The 13,623-nt window shown below is 32.4% G+C and overlaps 1 protein-coding gene across 1 annotated transcript; it reads left to right on the forward strand.

Annotated features, from left to right (window-relative positions):
• Window positions 1-2,316: 2,316 nt before the first annotated feature.
• Window positions 2,317-11,757, forward strand: LOC111717885 (sorting nexin-8). Its single transcript, XM_023493347.1, has 12 exons — window positions 2,317-2,427; window positions 3,567-3,649; window positions 3,763-3,813; window positions 3,893-4,083; window positions 4,608-4,655; window positions 4,712-4,797; window positions 5,657-5,724; window positions 6,182-6,281; window positions 8,461-8,563; window positions 9,345-9,419; window positions 10,007-10,100; window positions 10,770-11,757. The coding sequence occupies exons 1-12, from the start codon at window positions 2,343-2,345 to the stop codon at window positions 10,914-10,916; spliced, it is 1,131 nt and encodes a 376-aa protein (XP_023349115.1). The 5' UTR covers window positions 2,317-2,342; the 3' UTR covers window positions 10,917-11,757.
• The last annotated feature ends 1,866 nt before the right edge of the window (window positions 11,758-13,623 follow it).

The following is a 13,623-nucleotide window of genomic DNA, read 5'->3' on the forward strand; positions in this document are numbered from 1 at the left end:
TAGAACCCGGAGTTCCTCTCATCCTACTCTAGATAGAGTACTAGAACCCGGAGTTCCTCTCATCCTACTCTAGATAGAGTACTAGAACCCGGAGTTCCTCTCATCCTACTCTAGATAGAGTACTAGAACCCGGAGTTCCTCTCATCATCCTACTCTAGATAGAGTACTTGAACCCGGAGTTCCTCTCATCCTACTCTAGATAGAGTACTATAGTTCACTGTACAAGGAGCTCCTTTACCCTAAATAGAGTACCCGGAGCTCAAATATACATTAAACCTTTTAAAAACTAAATTTGGAACCCGACTTTGTCGGGAAATTATTCTTTCTCTGAAAAGTCAACTCACTCAAGACTGTTCCAGTGGTTTCTGCCGATCTCCCAAATCAAAATTTAAGGCAAATCGGTCAAAGGGATCTTGGGTTACGATCGTTCATAGAAACAATCAAAAAACTTTGTATATAGATTTACAGTTTAGATACTCACTTCGTTATTTCTCGTTAAAAATATGCAAAGAAACGTATTAGAATATTGACGATATCCAGTGTTTGCATATTAAGATCATAATTCAAAATCTTTTCTTCTAAAAACTATGCATCTGTGACTATAATATAGGGTTATTATAGTATTTATATTTAACGAGTACTGATCAGGACATCGTAGAAATATCGAAATTTATTTACTAAAATGTGGTCTCCGTCATTTCATTTACAATCTGAGCCGGAGATTAAAAAAATTCCGAAAAAAAACGGCTCGGGTCTAAGCTGTCGTTGGGCCTTATATGTAGCTTCAGCTTTCGGATTCAAGCTGCATCTTATTTTCTATAGAGTTAGGAGTTCAAAAAACAAGTCGGTTTCATTTTCATTGGGCGTAACTCATTAAGTCAAGCCGAAGATCTTGCAGCTGTCAATCACGTGACACAAGCTGTCGTCAGAGTTGGTTTGAAGATCTTGCAGCTGTCAATCACGTGACACAAGCTGTCGTCAGAGTTGGTTTGAAGATCGGGTTTTAAAATCGGGTTTAAGGAATTACGGATCGAACCGTGATGTTTTTAAATCGCGGGCTCGGGTTTGGTTCGAGATATTTATTTTTATTTTGGAAACGGCAGGACTATGAGAATTATTGTGGTTATTGCTACAAGAATCTTGTATGTGAAAGTATAGGTTGACGACTGTATGTGAAAGTATAGGTTGACGACTGAATGTGAAAGTATAGGTTGATGACTGAATGTGAAAGTATAGGTTGACTACTGAATGTGAAAGTATAGGTTGACGACTGTTTGTCTGCACAAGTAAATCCAAAGTTGAAAGACACCCACCCTGTATTTCACATTAAATATTGTTAAAGGCTTACCTTGCATTGTGTATCATACCAATACTTTATATAGTTTATATAGTTTACATAGTTTATATAGTTTATATAGTTTATATAGTTTATATAGTTTATACAGTTTATATATTTTCCTGAATATTTTTATACAAAATTAATAAATATAAAGGGTGTCCAAAAAAGGGATTATCGTGTTAAAGTTCCAATAATAATCTTTTGAAATGACTCGAAAAATTTCTTTAGAAGGGGTCATTCAAATAACATTTTGGCGTTCGATGCTTCCGTTGGGCGCAAATTAACTGAGTCTAATTTCAAAAACCTATCTGTTAACTATAAACAATTGATAATTTTTATTATTCTATTTAAATCTATATTGCAGAGAGAAAACAGCTTAAAAATGCTTAGAAATCATAATAATGAATACTTTCTGAGGTTAACATAATGTTTATATTTCAATTTTTTTCTTTAAGAGTCCCCAATTGATGTAATGCAAACGAATCGTGCGCCTATTTCTAATATTTTCCAAATATTTAGCAAAGCTGTTCCAATCATGAAACTAGGAATTCTGCAACCAATCTTGTTTAGGTTTCTCCTTTTAGAGTTCTGGGTATAGGACTACAGAACGTATACACCTTGGATTAAAAATCTCAGGGGGTTCAGATAGATTAAAATGAAAATTTTTGGTTTGAAACCAACAGAGAGATTACTTTAAAAACCCCTTCTAAAATTAAAAACAATAAACCAAAGCACATTTTTGAGTAAATTTCAAGCGATTAAAGGGTGTGCTAAAAATCCTAATCCCTGTTTGTTCTGGGTCCCCCTGTATAAGTTTCATTCTGCATTAAAAAAGCATTGTAAAAAGTAGGATAAAAGTAGGTTGAAATTTTAATTTATAAATTAATATTACGGACACCTCTTTTGCCAGCTGCAGTTTGTTATTGTCATAAAAAACCACAAATTTCTAAATGATAAGAAGCCAAACACAAAACTCTGAATTCAGTTTAACTGGATTGATATAATGTCAGGAACTACAAATCTAATTAACATTTCTACAATAATTAGCGTTGATTCAATCACTGTCCAACTTATTCCTCAGAAAAAAGGTAGAATGCTTCAAATAAAGTCAATTATGCTAAAAACTGAATTTATAAAAGACGACATTTAAAAACCTAACTGGAATCATGAGGGAGAGCTAAAACCCACCGTTGAGTTGAGCTTATAGAAATGTAGATATTTTGACTAATTAATTAATTAATTAATCCTTTGATCTAAGTCGGTGCTCATAAAACTATTGTAATTCAAATTGTGAACGCAAATATATCAATTAATTTTAAATTTTCCAAAAGACGACATTTACCATATAATTTAAAACGATTTTTGTAACTTTGTACTTAAAACAAAGCGTGTGGGCCAGTTTCGTGGGTATCCTAAGAAACTTGAGAGTACGTAAATAGTTTTAAATGTCTTCATCTATATACGGTGGTAGGCCATAATATCAATAAAATATAAAGACGACTTTTTAATTTAAGTTTGTATTAACAAGCTTTTTTCGAATTACAAGTTTACAAGTAATTAAAGCTTTTTTAATTAACAGCTTCTCTTTGTTTTCATTTATTTGTGAATCCATGTTGTTTAAAAGCTAGATATAAATCAAATTGGAAACTGAAAGTCGTCTTCATTGTATTGGTATAATCGCCCAAACACCGTACTGTATAAGGTGTAAGACTTTTTGCAGTTTATATTGATTTTGTAAAAGAAATCTTTTACTCATATATATTTTACTTTGAAATAATTTTAACTATAATTTGACCGCGATAAAATATTTATTTGTACTCTATTTGGTTTTAAACAACTTAACAAAAAATCATGGGAAAAGACATTTTTAACTATTCACCAACTGTCAATATAGCCGGCCAAACCCCATCACTTAAAAAGTGAAAACTAGACTATTACGCCGGAATGTCGTTTTTATTTTTTATTTTTATTTTTTTGTGTTTGTTTTTTATTTCTTTATTAGCTGAAGTATTGTCGGATTTGCCTTTCAGCTTCTCCCGGTTTTAACAAAATTGCATGATATCATAAATATTCGATTCTATTATTTTTCCTTGTTCATTTCTACTTTTTGGCAAACACTTCAGCGTAAGGCAAATTCCAACATTAGACGCCCCATCCATACTTTGCCTTTTAATTTATATTTCAAAATTCAAAAAGGCCCCGAAGAATTTTACTTATTTTGATCTAGGAATAATTTTGAGACATGTTGAATATCTGGTTAAGTCTGAAAGATTTAGATCGGAGGTTAACAGGAGATATTCAGATTTTCAGGTAAAATTAAAACTTTTTATTTTTTTCAGAACATATCTCTAGGTTTCCTAATTTAAAAGTTTGAATCATTCTCATAGAAATAACATTTATAGAAATATTATTTTCATTTATAGTCTCTGTACGAGCTCCTACTGCAAAGGTTTCCCTACAGGATAGTTCCAAAGGTATTTTTACTTTTTTTTAAACACAAAAGGAAGGGGGGGGGTTAGCATACAATGGATTAATCGTCTTTATACTTTTTAGCTCCCGCCAGCCAAGTTAATGGCAAAGGTGGCGGGTGTTGACAGCGACACCATTGATCAGCGGAGGAAAGCATTAACACGCTGGCTTTCTATCGTGACGTCACATCCAGCTTTCAGCATGGATCTCATGATCAAGTTCTTTCTGACTGACATCTCTAATGATTTTGCAAATTATCTGAAAGATCAGTTCAGGTATTGTACAAATAACACAGACAGGACAAGTGATGTACTAGCGATATTTTTAGAACTCTGACAGATTGTTGACCAAAAGACAAACTTAGAGACATAATAATGTGGTGTGGTCGATATGTATGTGAACAGCGCATATTTTAACTTTTCAAAATCATGTCAATATACTCAATAGAAGGACTAATTAGTGTATAAAGGATAAGTTGAACAATATGATCTTTTTAAAAACATGCAGGTCATAATGAATTTATCAATTATTACACTTCAAAGCTCAGAGAGACATGACTTCACTTGTCCTCTCTTTGAAGTCTGCATTTATTAATCTTTTAATAGAAAAGATATTTTGAATAAGGATTAGAGTCCCTATACCTTTAAAACCTGATAGTGTATATCTAATTGATATTTCAAAGGTCTGCTACATCAGTTTGAAAAGATAGGAGTTATAGAAAATCAGAATTTGTGGCAATTACTCAGTTCTTTTAATTAAACCCAAACGATTGATCTAACTGGCTTAATGCTTATTTCAGGCATCTCCCAGATGAGTTTATGCTCAATGAAGACGGACCAAGGGCAAGGTATAATAAAATATAACTTTTATTTTAATTGAAGAAAAACAATTATTATTTTTTAGAGATGTTGCCACCCCTGGATTAAGGGCTAGTGTTATGGCTTACCGGACAAAAATGTCCAGCTTATTGGAGGTTTTGCATCATTTGGGTAAATTACTATTTTTATAATTTTCAAGAACAATATCATTTGTCGTAAACGACAAAGAAGTTTCTCTCTCTCTCCCTTGTTTACCTTTTATCTTAAAATACAACATTTAAATGTGATACGGTGGGAGGTGATTATATAAATACAATGAAGACGACTTTCTATTTCAATTTTGATTTATATCAAGCTTTAAAAACAGCATGGATAAATAAAAACATGGAAACAAAGAGAAGCTGTCAAGTTAAAAAAATTCCAGTTTCCATTTCGTAAATAGCCAAAATTTTCGGGTTCCATATGTAAACTGAAAAAAATTCCAGGTTTCGTTCCGTAAACCTGAAAAACTGGTTTCCAGAATGGGAATATGAATTTGTGTAGTAAACTCAAAATTTCTTGTTTTCAATATACAGCTATATCAGGAGCCCATTTTATTATTATTATGTTAATAGTATTGGTAACTGGTTTTATCTTTTGCATAAGTTTCAAATGTTTCCAACGTTTTTTTAGGAATATTTCGGAACAATTTTTCCGTAAACTTTAATTTTCCGAAACAATATTCCAGAAAAGTCCGGAATTATGGAACAGGGTTCCGGAAATTTCCGGTTTACGGATAAAAGAGTTGTTCCGGAATTGATCTGGAATTCCGCAATTATGGAACCTTTTCCAAAATGGAAATGGAAAAAAAATTATGGATCATTTCCGTACGTAAACCGTAAGCCGGAATTCCAGTGGAAACCCTAAAAATAATCGAGCAAAACTAACACATTAAGTTTTTTATTAACTTCATTTAGTCAACTTTAAGATTTTGTGGAGCATCTTAAATTCCAATGAATGTTTTAAAATTGATTAATTTTTATATTGTAAGGAACTTTATTTGGGTCCATGGTTAGAAGACAAGGACAAACAGCTACAGATATTGACCAACTTTCTAAGGAAAAAAAAAACAAAATAATATTATTTAAAAATATCTCAACATTTTCGGACGTAATTACACTAATCGTGATCACCAGAAAACTCTGAGATAGACAAACGATTTTAAAGCAATATTTGAGTGTATTTGATGTTGTTATTTACCAGACACCTATTGAATCAGTAATTAAGGAAAATGGGTCTATTTACACTGCACCATTGCACCATTGCTATGTCTCATGCTTATTGGACTTTAAAAATTATAATTTGAATTTAAACGTCGTCTTCCTATTTGAGAGTTTTCTAATTACCAAATAAAACAACTTTGCTAATGATTTGATCCTTATGACTTGTCTGCACAATTAATTTGTTTGCCCTCAACCGTAGTTGAAATAGAAAATGTACACTTTTAAAACAATTTTTTTTTGTTCGAGAATGATCTTCTTTTTCAACAAGGTGATTTTTACTTGTTTGCATTCAGGAGTTTGCTCTGCTCTCCAATAGTGATGTATCCCCTACTTCTGAATGGACGAGAATAAAGGAACAAATGTATTCTGCTTCTAAACAGTTTAGTTTACTGGGTAGGTAAAACCAAAGCTAGGCCATAAGCAGGGGGTGGAAACGTCATGTGTGTGTGTGTCTGTACCAAAAGAGTGTGTGTAAAGTTTACCGTATTGAAGGTGTGTACTGCATGTAGGTATATACAGTACATACAAATCTCGGTACGTATTTGTACAGTTTAGGAGAGGATATTTGTTTATTGTTTATTGTTAATTGTTTACTTAAAAATAAGTTTAATATACATGTAATATATTATTTATATATTTAAGTTAACACTATAAGCCAAATTTTCATGCAAAGAATAATAGTTTACAATAAGCTATCTCCTTATTCAAGCTTAATTATAATTGACAACATTGTTCTTCAATTTCCTTGACTGTAGTCATGTTGTGTGTCTTTACCAATAGAGTGTGTTTAAGGTTTACCGAACTTCTCTGCAAAGCAGCGCGACTGGCTTTCTCTTGCCAGACCAGCGCCATTTTCTTTCCTTTTATTCCTATTTCCTGAAGGTAGGCCATAAGAGAATTTTTTTACTGTACAAAAAACAAATCTGGAATACACAATGAACTCGGTTTCGGTGGCTATATAAACTGGTTTAGCAGTCAGTTTACAAACAATCTAATTAGGGGTTAATTTGTAGAAACATTATCTATAGTTTTGACATGAACATGAAACTGAAAGAGAGAATAAGTCATGCAAAGAAGGCAGTTAAATATCTTAAATTACTGGGGTTCAATTTCATGTTTCGGTTCAAGTCCAGTTTCTGATGCGTTTGTTGACAAATAACCCCTAACAATTAGTACAGCTACCAAGAAGGAGTTCGTCGTCTATTAAAGTATTCTGAGTACAAAATTCTCTTTAGGCTTACATTACCTTGGGTAAGAGTAGTTCTTAGGTACGGTACATAATTGTTAAAATTAAACCCATAAAAAGACTGGAGTGACCGGTTTGATCTATAAAGGCCAAGTTTTCAAATATTTTGGATCTCCTTAAGGTATAAACTGGGAGGTTCATCAAAGTTGAAAAAGTTTTTGACATATATTTTCATTTTATTTTAAACTAAAGGGCATTAAAGAGGTGATTTAAGCAGTACCGGTGAAATACAATTTTGATTTTAATTTTTATAATCGAATTTTAGATTTAATTCTTGGGCAATAACATTTAATGATTGTTAAGAAGAATTAAGAGTTCGTTTCGTTTCACACTCATCAGTTTGTTATCGTTCCAGTTTGTTCAAGAACAGTTCTAACTGCGTTCGTTAATTTTTTTGAACGATGTGATCGTTAATGAGAAATCCGGTTTATTTATTGCTAAAACGACCGTTCCCTGCTAAGAACACCCAGCTCTATATAGTCAAGAATAAAATCCAGCAAACAAGATGAGATGAATCCTGAATCCACTGAACAAGATGAGATAAATCCTGAATCCACTGAACAAGATGAGATAAATCCTGAATCCACTAAACAAGATAAGATAAATCCTGAATCCACTGAACAAGATGAGATAAATCCTGAATCCATTGAACAAGATGAGATAAATCCTGAATCCACTGAACAAGGTGAGATAAATCCTGAATCCACTAAACAAGATAAGATAAATCCTGAATCCACTGAACAAGATGAGATAAATCCTGAATCCATTAAACAAGATAAGATAAATCCTGAATCCACTAAACAAGATGAGATAAATCCTGAATCCACTGAACAAGGTTTTGATAAATCCTGAATCCACTTAACAAGATGAGATAAATCCTGAATCCACTGAACAAGATGAGATAAATCCTGAATCCACTGAACAAGATGAGATAAATCCTGAATCCAATAAACAAGATGATATAAATCCTGAATCTACGAAATTATCATAGACAAACATAAAAAAATAAATCATGAATAGAATCTTTACGCTTTTGAATATTTATTCTAATGAGAATGAAAATCAAAATGCTTCTAAAAATTTCTAAATATAAAAAATGTAATATATAAAAAAATATATAAAATATATAAATGTAAAAAAGAGACAATGACTCTACCCTTTCTCCGGACAAAGAGCATTTATTCAGAGCAGGGTTGACCATCTAGTGCATAGCATCCTATAGAGACATTGTGCTACAGTGCTATTAATTTGATTATGATCTGGTTGAAAATAAAGCCTCTGAGAGAAAATAGTGTGAAGTGTTTTTTTTTAACACCCTTTATTTAGGAAAGAAGTATGCTGTTCTTGAACATGCTGAAGATGATGATTGTCTTCAGAAGGTTCTTCTTCTCCTGGATGTACTCAATGGGTTTGAAGATCTCTCTCAGCGGTGAGTATACAGAGATCAAGTATCAATTAATGATATTCAACACTAAAGGGCATATACCGGCCTCTGAACAATCAATAATTAGAAATATCAAGGTTATAATCCAAGGAAAGTTATTTCACATATTTATGCAGTGTACTGTCTCTGGGCGGTAATGTAAACACAAGTCGGATGTCACAGCCTGACATGGGATCCATCTTTCACAAAAAAAATCAAAGAAATAATCTGGTCATAGGAAGCTATAATGTGAATTATCAAAATTATCAAAATTTAATGCTTTTATCCTCCTCGGATACTAAACGAACAATAATGCATCTATTCTTGTTTACAAATTCCACCCAGAGAGAACTGGTTTCAATATGTACGCAGAGTATACGCAACTGCAATCAACTTTCCTTGCATTATGACCTTGAGAAATATGAAATATGAGAAACAACAAAAAGAAATTTAAAACAAACGTTAAAAAAAACAAAGGCCACCAACATTCCAAAGTTCTTTGGTTATCACTGTATTTTATTACTATCTGTCTTTGCCCTGTAAAAGCATACAGTCAGATAAGTAATACGGAAATAAAATTAATAAAAATGTAACTTATAGCTAGGAATATCAATTATCAAGTAATAACAATAATAATAATCAATATTGCAGAAAACAATATTTTTTTGGTGAATATTTTAAGACTCGAGAAAGGTATGCGTCCTGTGGATTTAAATAAATAAAATAAAAAATGGGAATTGTTAATACATTTTTGTAATGGTATCAACTTTTTAATGAATATTTCCAGACATGAGAAAGGTTTGGCTCAAGACCAGAAAAGAGGAATGGAAAAGCTTGGAATGATAAAACGAAGAGATACAAGGTATCCATTTATTTAAGTTACAATTCTAATAAGTTAATGAAAATTTGCGAGTTGCAAGGAAGATACGCCCCCGCCCCTAGAAATATGTGACAAAAAAGTTAGATTTTTTTCACAGACCGGACTTTTTTTCCATCCTGTTCCCTACCCTTTAAAAAAAAAATTTTTTAACAAAATATCCTCTACACTACTTTTCATTAAAAGTCACAAAATTTCACGGTGATAGTGTCAAAAATGAGAGTGCTAGGACAAAAAAAAACTACAAGGGAGACTCAAAACGCCCCCTCCCCAGTTTGTTTAGGGTTAACGAAAGTTAGCACAGCCTTACTCAGATAAGTGTTTATATCTTTTTTTTTATTTATAGAACCTTAGAAATTAGGTAATATATGATCTGACCGACAACTCTGAGTTGCGCAGGCGGGAACAAATTAAAATAATATATAAGATATTTATTGAAGAGGTGTGCTGATTGTCAACTCTGCATGGCGGGAACAAATTGAACTAATATAAGATATTTGTTGAAGAGGTGTGCTGACTGTCAACTCTACCTGGCGGGAACAAATTGAACTAATATAAGATATTTGTTGAAGAGGTGTGCTGGCTGTAAACTCTACCTGGCGGGAACAAATTGAACAAAGGATTGGGGAACATGAGATTGTACTCTCAGATCTGGAAAGTAGACAGGTACAGTGGGGATACAGAAAAAAGTAGAATGATTGTTGTCTTCTTTAAAACGATTGGAAAACAATTGATTTTGATAATGACCGTTTTGTTGTTTGTTTTTTCTATGTCCTTAACGAATTACGATCAGTTCATTTTTTAAATAAGTGAAAACCATTCATATCCCTAATAGTAGAGGTTACAAAACCCTTTTTTTCAAACTACAAAATCCTAATTGACATTTTAAACTGAAAAGAAGACAACTATCCCAGTAATTCTGGTTAATTTTTAAAATTTTAAAAATTTTAACATTTTTTATGCACTTTCTACAAGTTTGTTCTGAGAAAAATTTGTAAAATCTTGATTCTCGTGTGGAGCTGAGCTTAAATGCCTAAAAGGTTTTCAAATTAAGATCACATTCTTTAATTGAGAGATAAACTTGAAATTAACAGATTAATAACAATACAGATAGAACACTAGATGTCGTCTTTTCTAGATTTAGGGGTTGCTCGTTCACAGTAACCCTGAGGCAGAAGCCAAAATGAGTTACACCCCTGCCGCGTTGAATTACAAGGAATAGTTTCTGATTCAAGGTTTTTGTGAACGAACAATCCCAAAATCTTGAGAAGACGACATCTAGTGTTCTATCTGTATTTATATTAATCTATGTTAAAATTAAATTGACTTTTTCAGGCCTTCGCCCTTCTCTGTATAAATGAAGAAACTAAGCTCTGTCTTCTATATTTTGAAATCCTGGGGAATCTGCTGGAGTCTTTGTCAAGCCTGGAGAACAAGCATCTCTCTGAAATATCTACTCTATGGGCAAACCTCATCAAATAATCTCCTGAAGTCCTTGTCTATTCTGGAGAACAAACATCTCTCCGATATATCCCCTCTCTGATCAAATCTTATCAAATGATTTCCTTGAGTCCTTGGCAAGCTTGGAGAAAAAGAATATCTCAGATATATTCACTCTCTGATTTTAACTCATCAAATAATCTCCCGGAGTCCTTGTCAAGCTTGGAGAACAAGAATATCTCTGATATATCTACTCTCTGGTCTAAAAGCATCATATCATCTCCTGGAGTCCTTGTCAAGCTTGGAGAACAAGTATCTATCCAATATATTTACTCTCTGGTCTAAACTTATCAAATAATCTCCTGGAGTCCTTGTCAAGCTTGGAGAACAAGTATCTATCCAATATATTTACTCTCTGGTCTAAACTTATCAAATAATCTCCAGGAGTCCTTGTCTAGCTTGGAGAACAAGAATATCTCTGATATATCTACTCTCTGGTCCAAACTTAACAAATAATCTCCAGGAGTCCTGTGTCAAGCTTGGAGAACAAGAATATCTCTGATATATCTACTCTCTGGTCTAAACTTAACAAATAATCTCCAGGAGTCCTATGTCTAGCTTGGAGAACAAGAATATCTCTGATATATCTACTCTCTGGTCTAAACTTATCAAATAATCTCCTAGAGTCCTTGTCAAGCTTGGAGAACAAGAATATCTCTGATATATCTACTCTCTGGTCTAACCTCAGCAGATAATAATTCACAAATATTTTTGTGATTTTGCTTTACATATTGAAATTTTGCATTTAATATCTAAGAAGTATTTACCTTTTCTGATTCATTGAAAACGAGAAAACGCAAAAATTTATCAGAATTTAAAAACTTAAAATTTTTTTATAGAAATTTGTAGATTTTGTAGAATTGAAATATAAGTTTTTTTCAATAACTGTATAAGTTTTTGTTTATTATTAGTTTTTTTTATTACACGGGCAACGCCGGGCTCTGCAGCTAGTATTTCGTAACTTTGTAGATATCTTTCCTTGTTGAGACGTTTCCATAACACCATATATTCAAGTAAAACAATTATTTAGTTAATCAGCTAATGACCTTATAGGTGTTATTCGAGTTTTTAATAATTTTAGGTAAAAACATATTTTGTTTGACCCATGGTGGCCCCCAAAGCCCTTCCTTAATTCTAACCCCCACCCCGGCCTATCCTCTCATAATTTGTTGTACCTTTTTAAAAAAATTCTAAGCACATGACAGGTTTTAGATCTCACTAAAAATTACCCCATATTTTTCTGGAAATTGAAAGTATAGGGTTAGCTGATTTCAAAACATGTTTCTAACAAATCTGATGAGCAGCCGTTTTTGAGAAAATTGGGATTTTTCAAATATCGACCTAAAAAAGTGGTAACTTCGTTTAAAAATAATAAATGTAAAGATAAATGTGTTGGGTGAGGACCGGAACCGGATGTAAATATAAGAAAAATCTGTTCTCTGTATTTTCTTTATTTCAGCTTTCTCTAATTTATAACAATCAATCATTAAGATGTCTATGTATCAGCAAAGACATCAGGTTTAGGGGCGATTTTTAATGTTTTTTCTCAGGGGGGGCCAGGAAGGGGGGGGGGGCTTAAATTTGTTTTCCTTTCCAGACGGGGGGCCCCGGGGGTCCATCACGTCACATCCCCCCTCCCAGCTCCCTGACTAAATAGATAACATTTCTTTCACGTTTTAAAAACAGTTTTCAACCCTAAAATTTTGGAAAGAATATTTTTATGACAGCATTTCATGATTGTATATATAGATTGATTCTGAATGATCAAAACAGTGCTAAAGGGAAATTTACTCCCCAAAAGTCCAAGCTATGGACTAAACATTAAAATGTTCCAGGGTCCGTCCTATTTATATATTGATAAGTAGTCTAGCTGCACTATAGACTAAGTTGAACCACAAAGCGCACAATAGAAGTTGTACTGCCGAAAAAGTAATTTTATGAAATCTAGCTATTTCTTGAATTTGGTCCCACTCCCATGAAATAATAAAAAATGATGACTGATGAGACGCCTTTAGAGAAATAATAAGTAAGTTTCCATGTACGATTGGGCGGAATTAATTATTTTTAAACTGAGCTTTAAGGAAAGTTGGGTTTTAGCAATCTCCAATCAAATTACAAATTTTTTTGTAATACACATTTGAAAAAATATCATTTGAACATTCTTTATTTATTAAAGTTGTGTTGAAAAGAAAACTGATGTATAAAAATGCATAAATTTTCAACACTTTGGCCTTTAATTTTTTTTATAGCCTTCGATATATGAATTTTTTTTAACTATCGATAACTTTGTTTAACCTTGAATCAAGCATTCCATCACTTTAATTTAACGCTAAACATGAATATTTTAACACTTTTCTATCATTAAAAATATTTATTTTTACCATTGAAAGACGTCTTTGATCTTTAGTTTGATTTGTGACAATCAGTCGTTAACCTACTTTAACATTGTATGATTCTTGAAACAAAAAACCACAAAACTCTTCTAGTCCTGGCATTTCCAACATGGAGTCTGCCTTTTTAGTGCTGTCAATATTACCGGAGATAATAAGAATTTCGTTCAGATTTCAATTTTATTAAAAAAAAAAATTGTCGAAATCTAAACGAAATTAAAAGCACAAAAAAGGAAGACAACATTTTGGAAATGCCAGAACTAGAGGTTTTTTAGTTATTTTTATCTCTAAAGTTTTAC

The sequence above is a fragment of the Eurytemora carolleeae genome, unplaced genomic scaffold (assembly GCF_000591075.1).
Source record: "Eurytemora carolleeae unplaced genomic scaffold, Eaff_2.0 scaffold1386, whole genome shotgun sequence".
Classification (NCBI taxonomy): domain Eukaryota; kingdom Metazoa; phylum Arthropoda; class Copepoda; order Calanoida; family Temoridae; genus Eurytemora; species Eurytemora carolleeae.

What these genes read in the sequence shown, in the direction of transcription:
- LOC111717885 (XM_023493347.1), top strand. Translation starts at nt 2,343, where the DNA reads ATGTCAGGAACTACAAATCTAATTAACATTTCTACAATAATTAGCGTT. An exon ending in GAAGACGGACCAAGGGCAAG is followed by an intron (nt 4,656 to 4,711) that starts GTATAATAAAAT and finishes ATTATTTTTTAG; the next exon opens with AGATGTTGCCACCCCTGGAT. An exon ending in CAGATCTGGAAAGTAGACAG is followed by an intron (nt 10,101 to 10,769) that starts GTACAGTGGGGA and finishes TGACTTTTTCAG; the next exon opens with GCCTTCGCCCTTCTCTGTAT.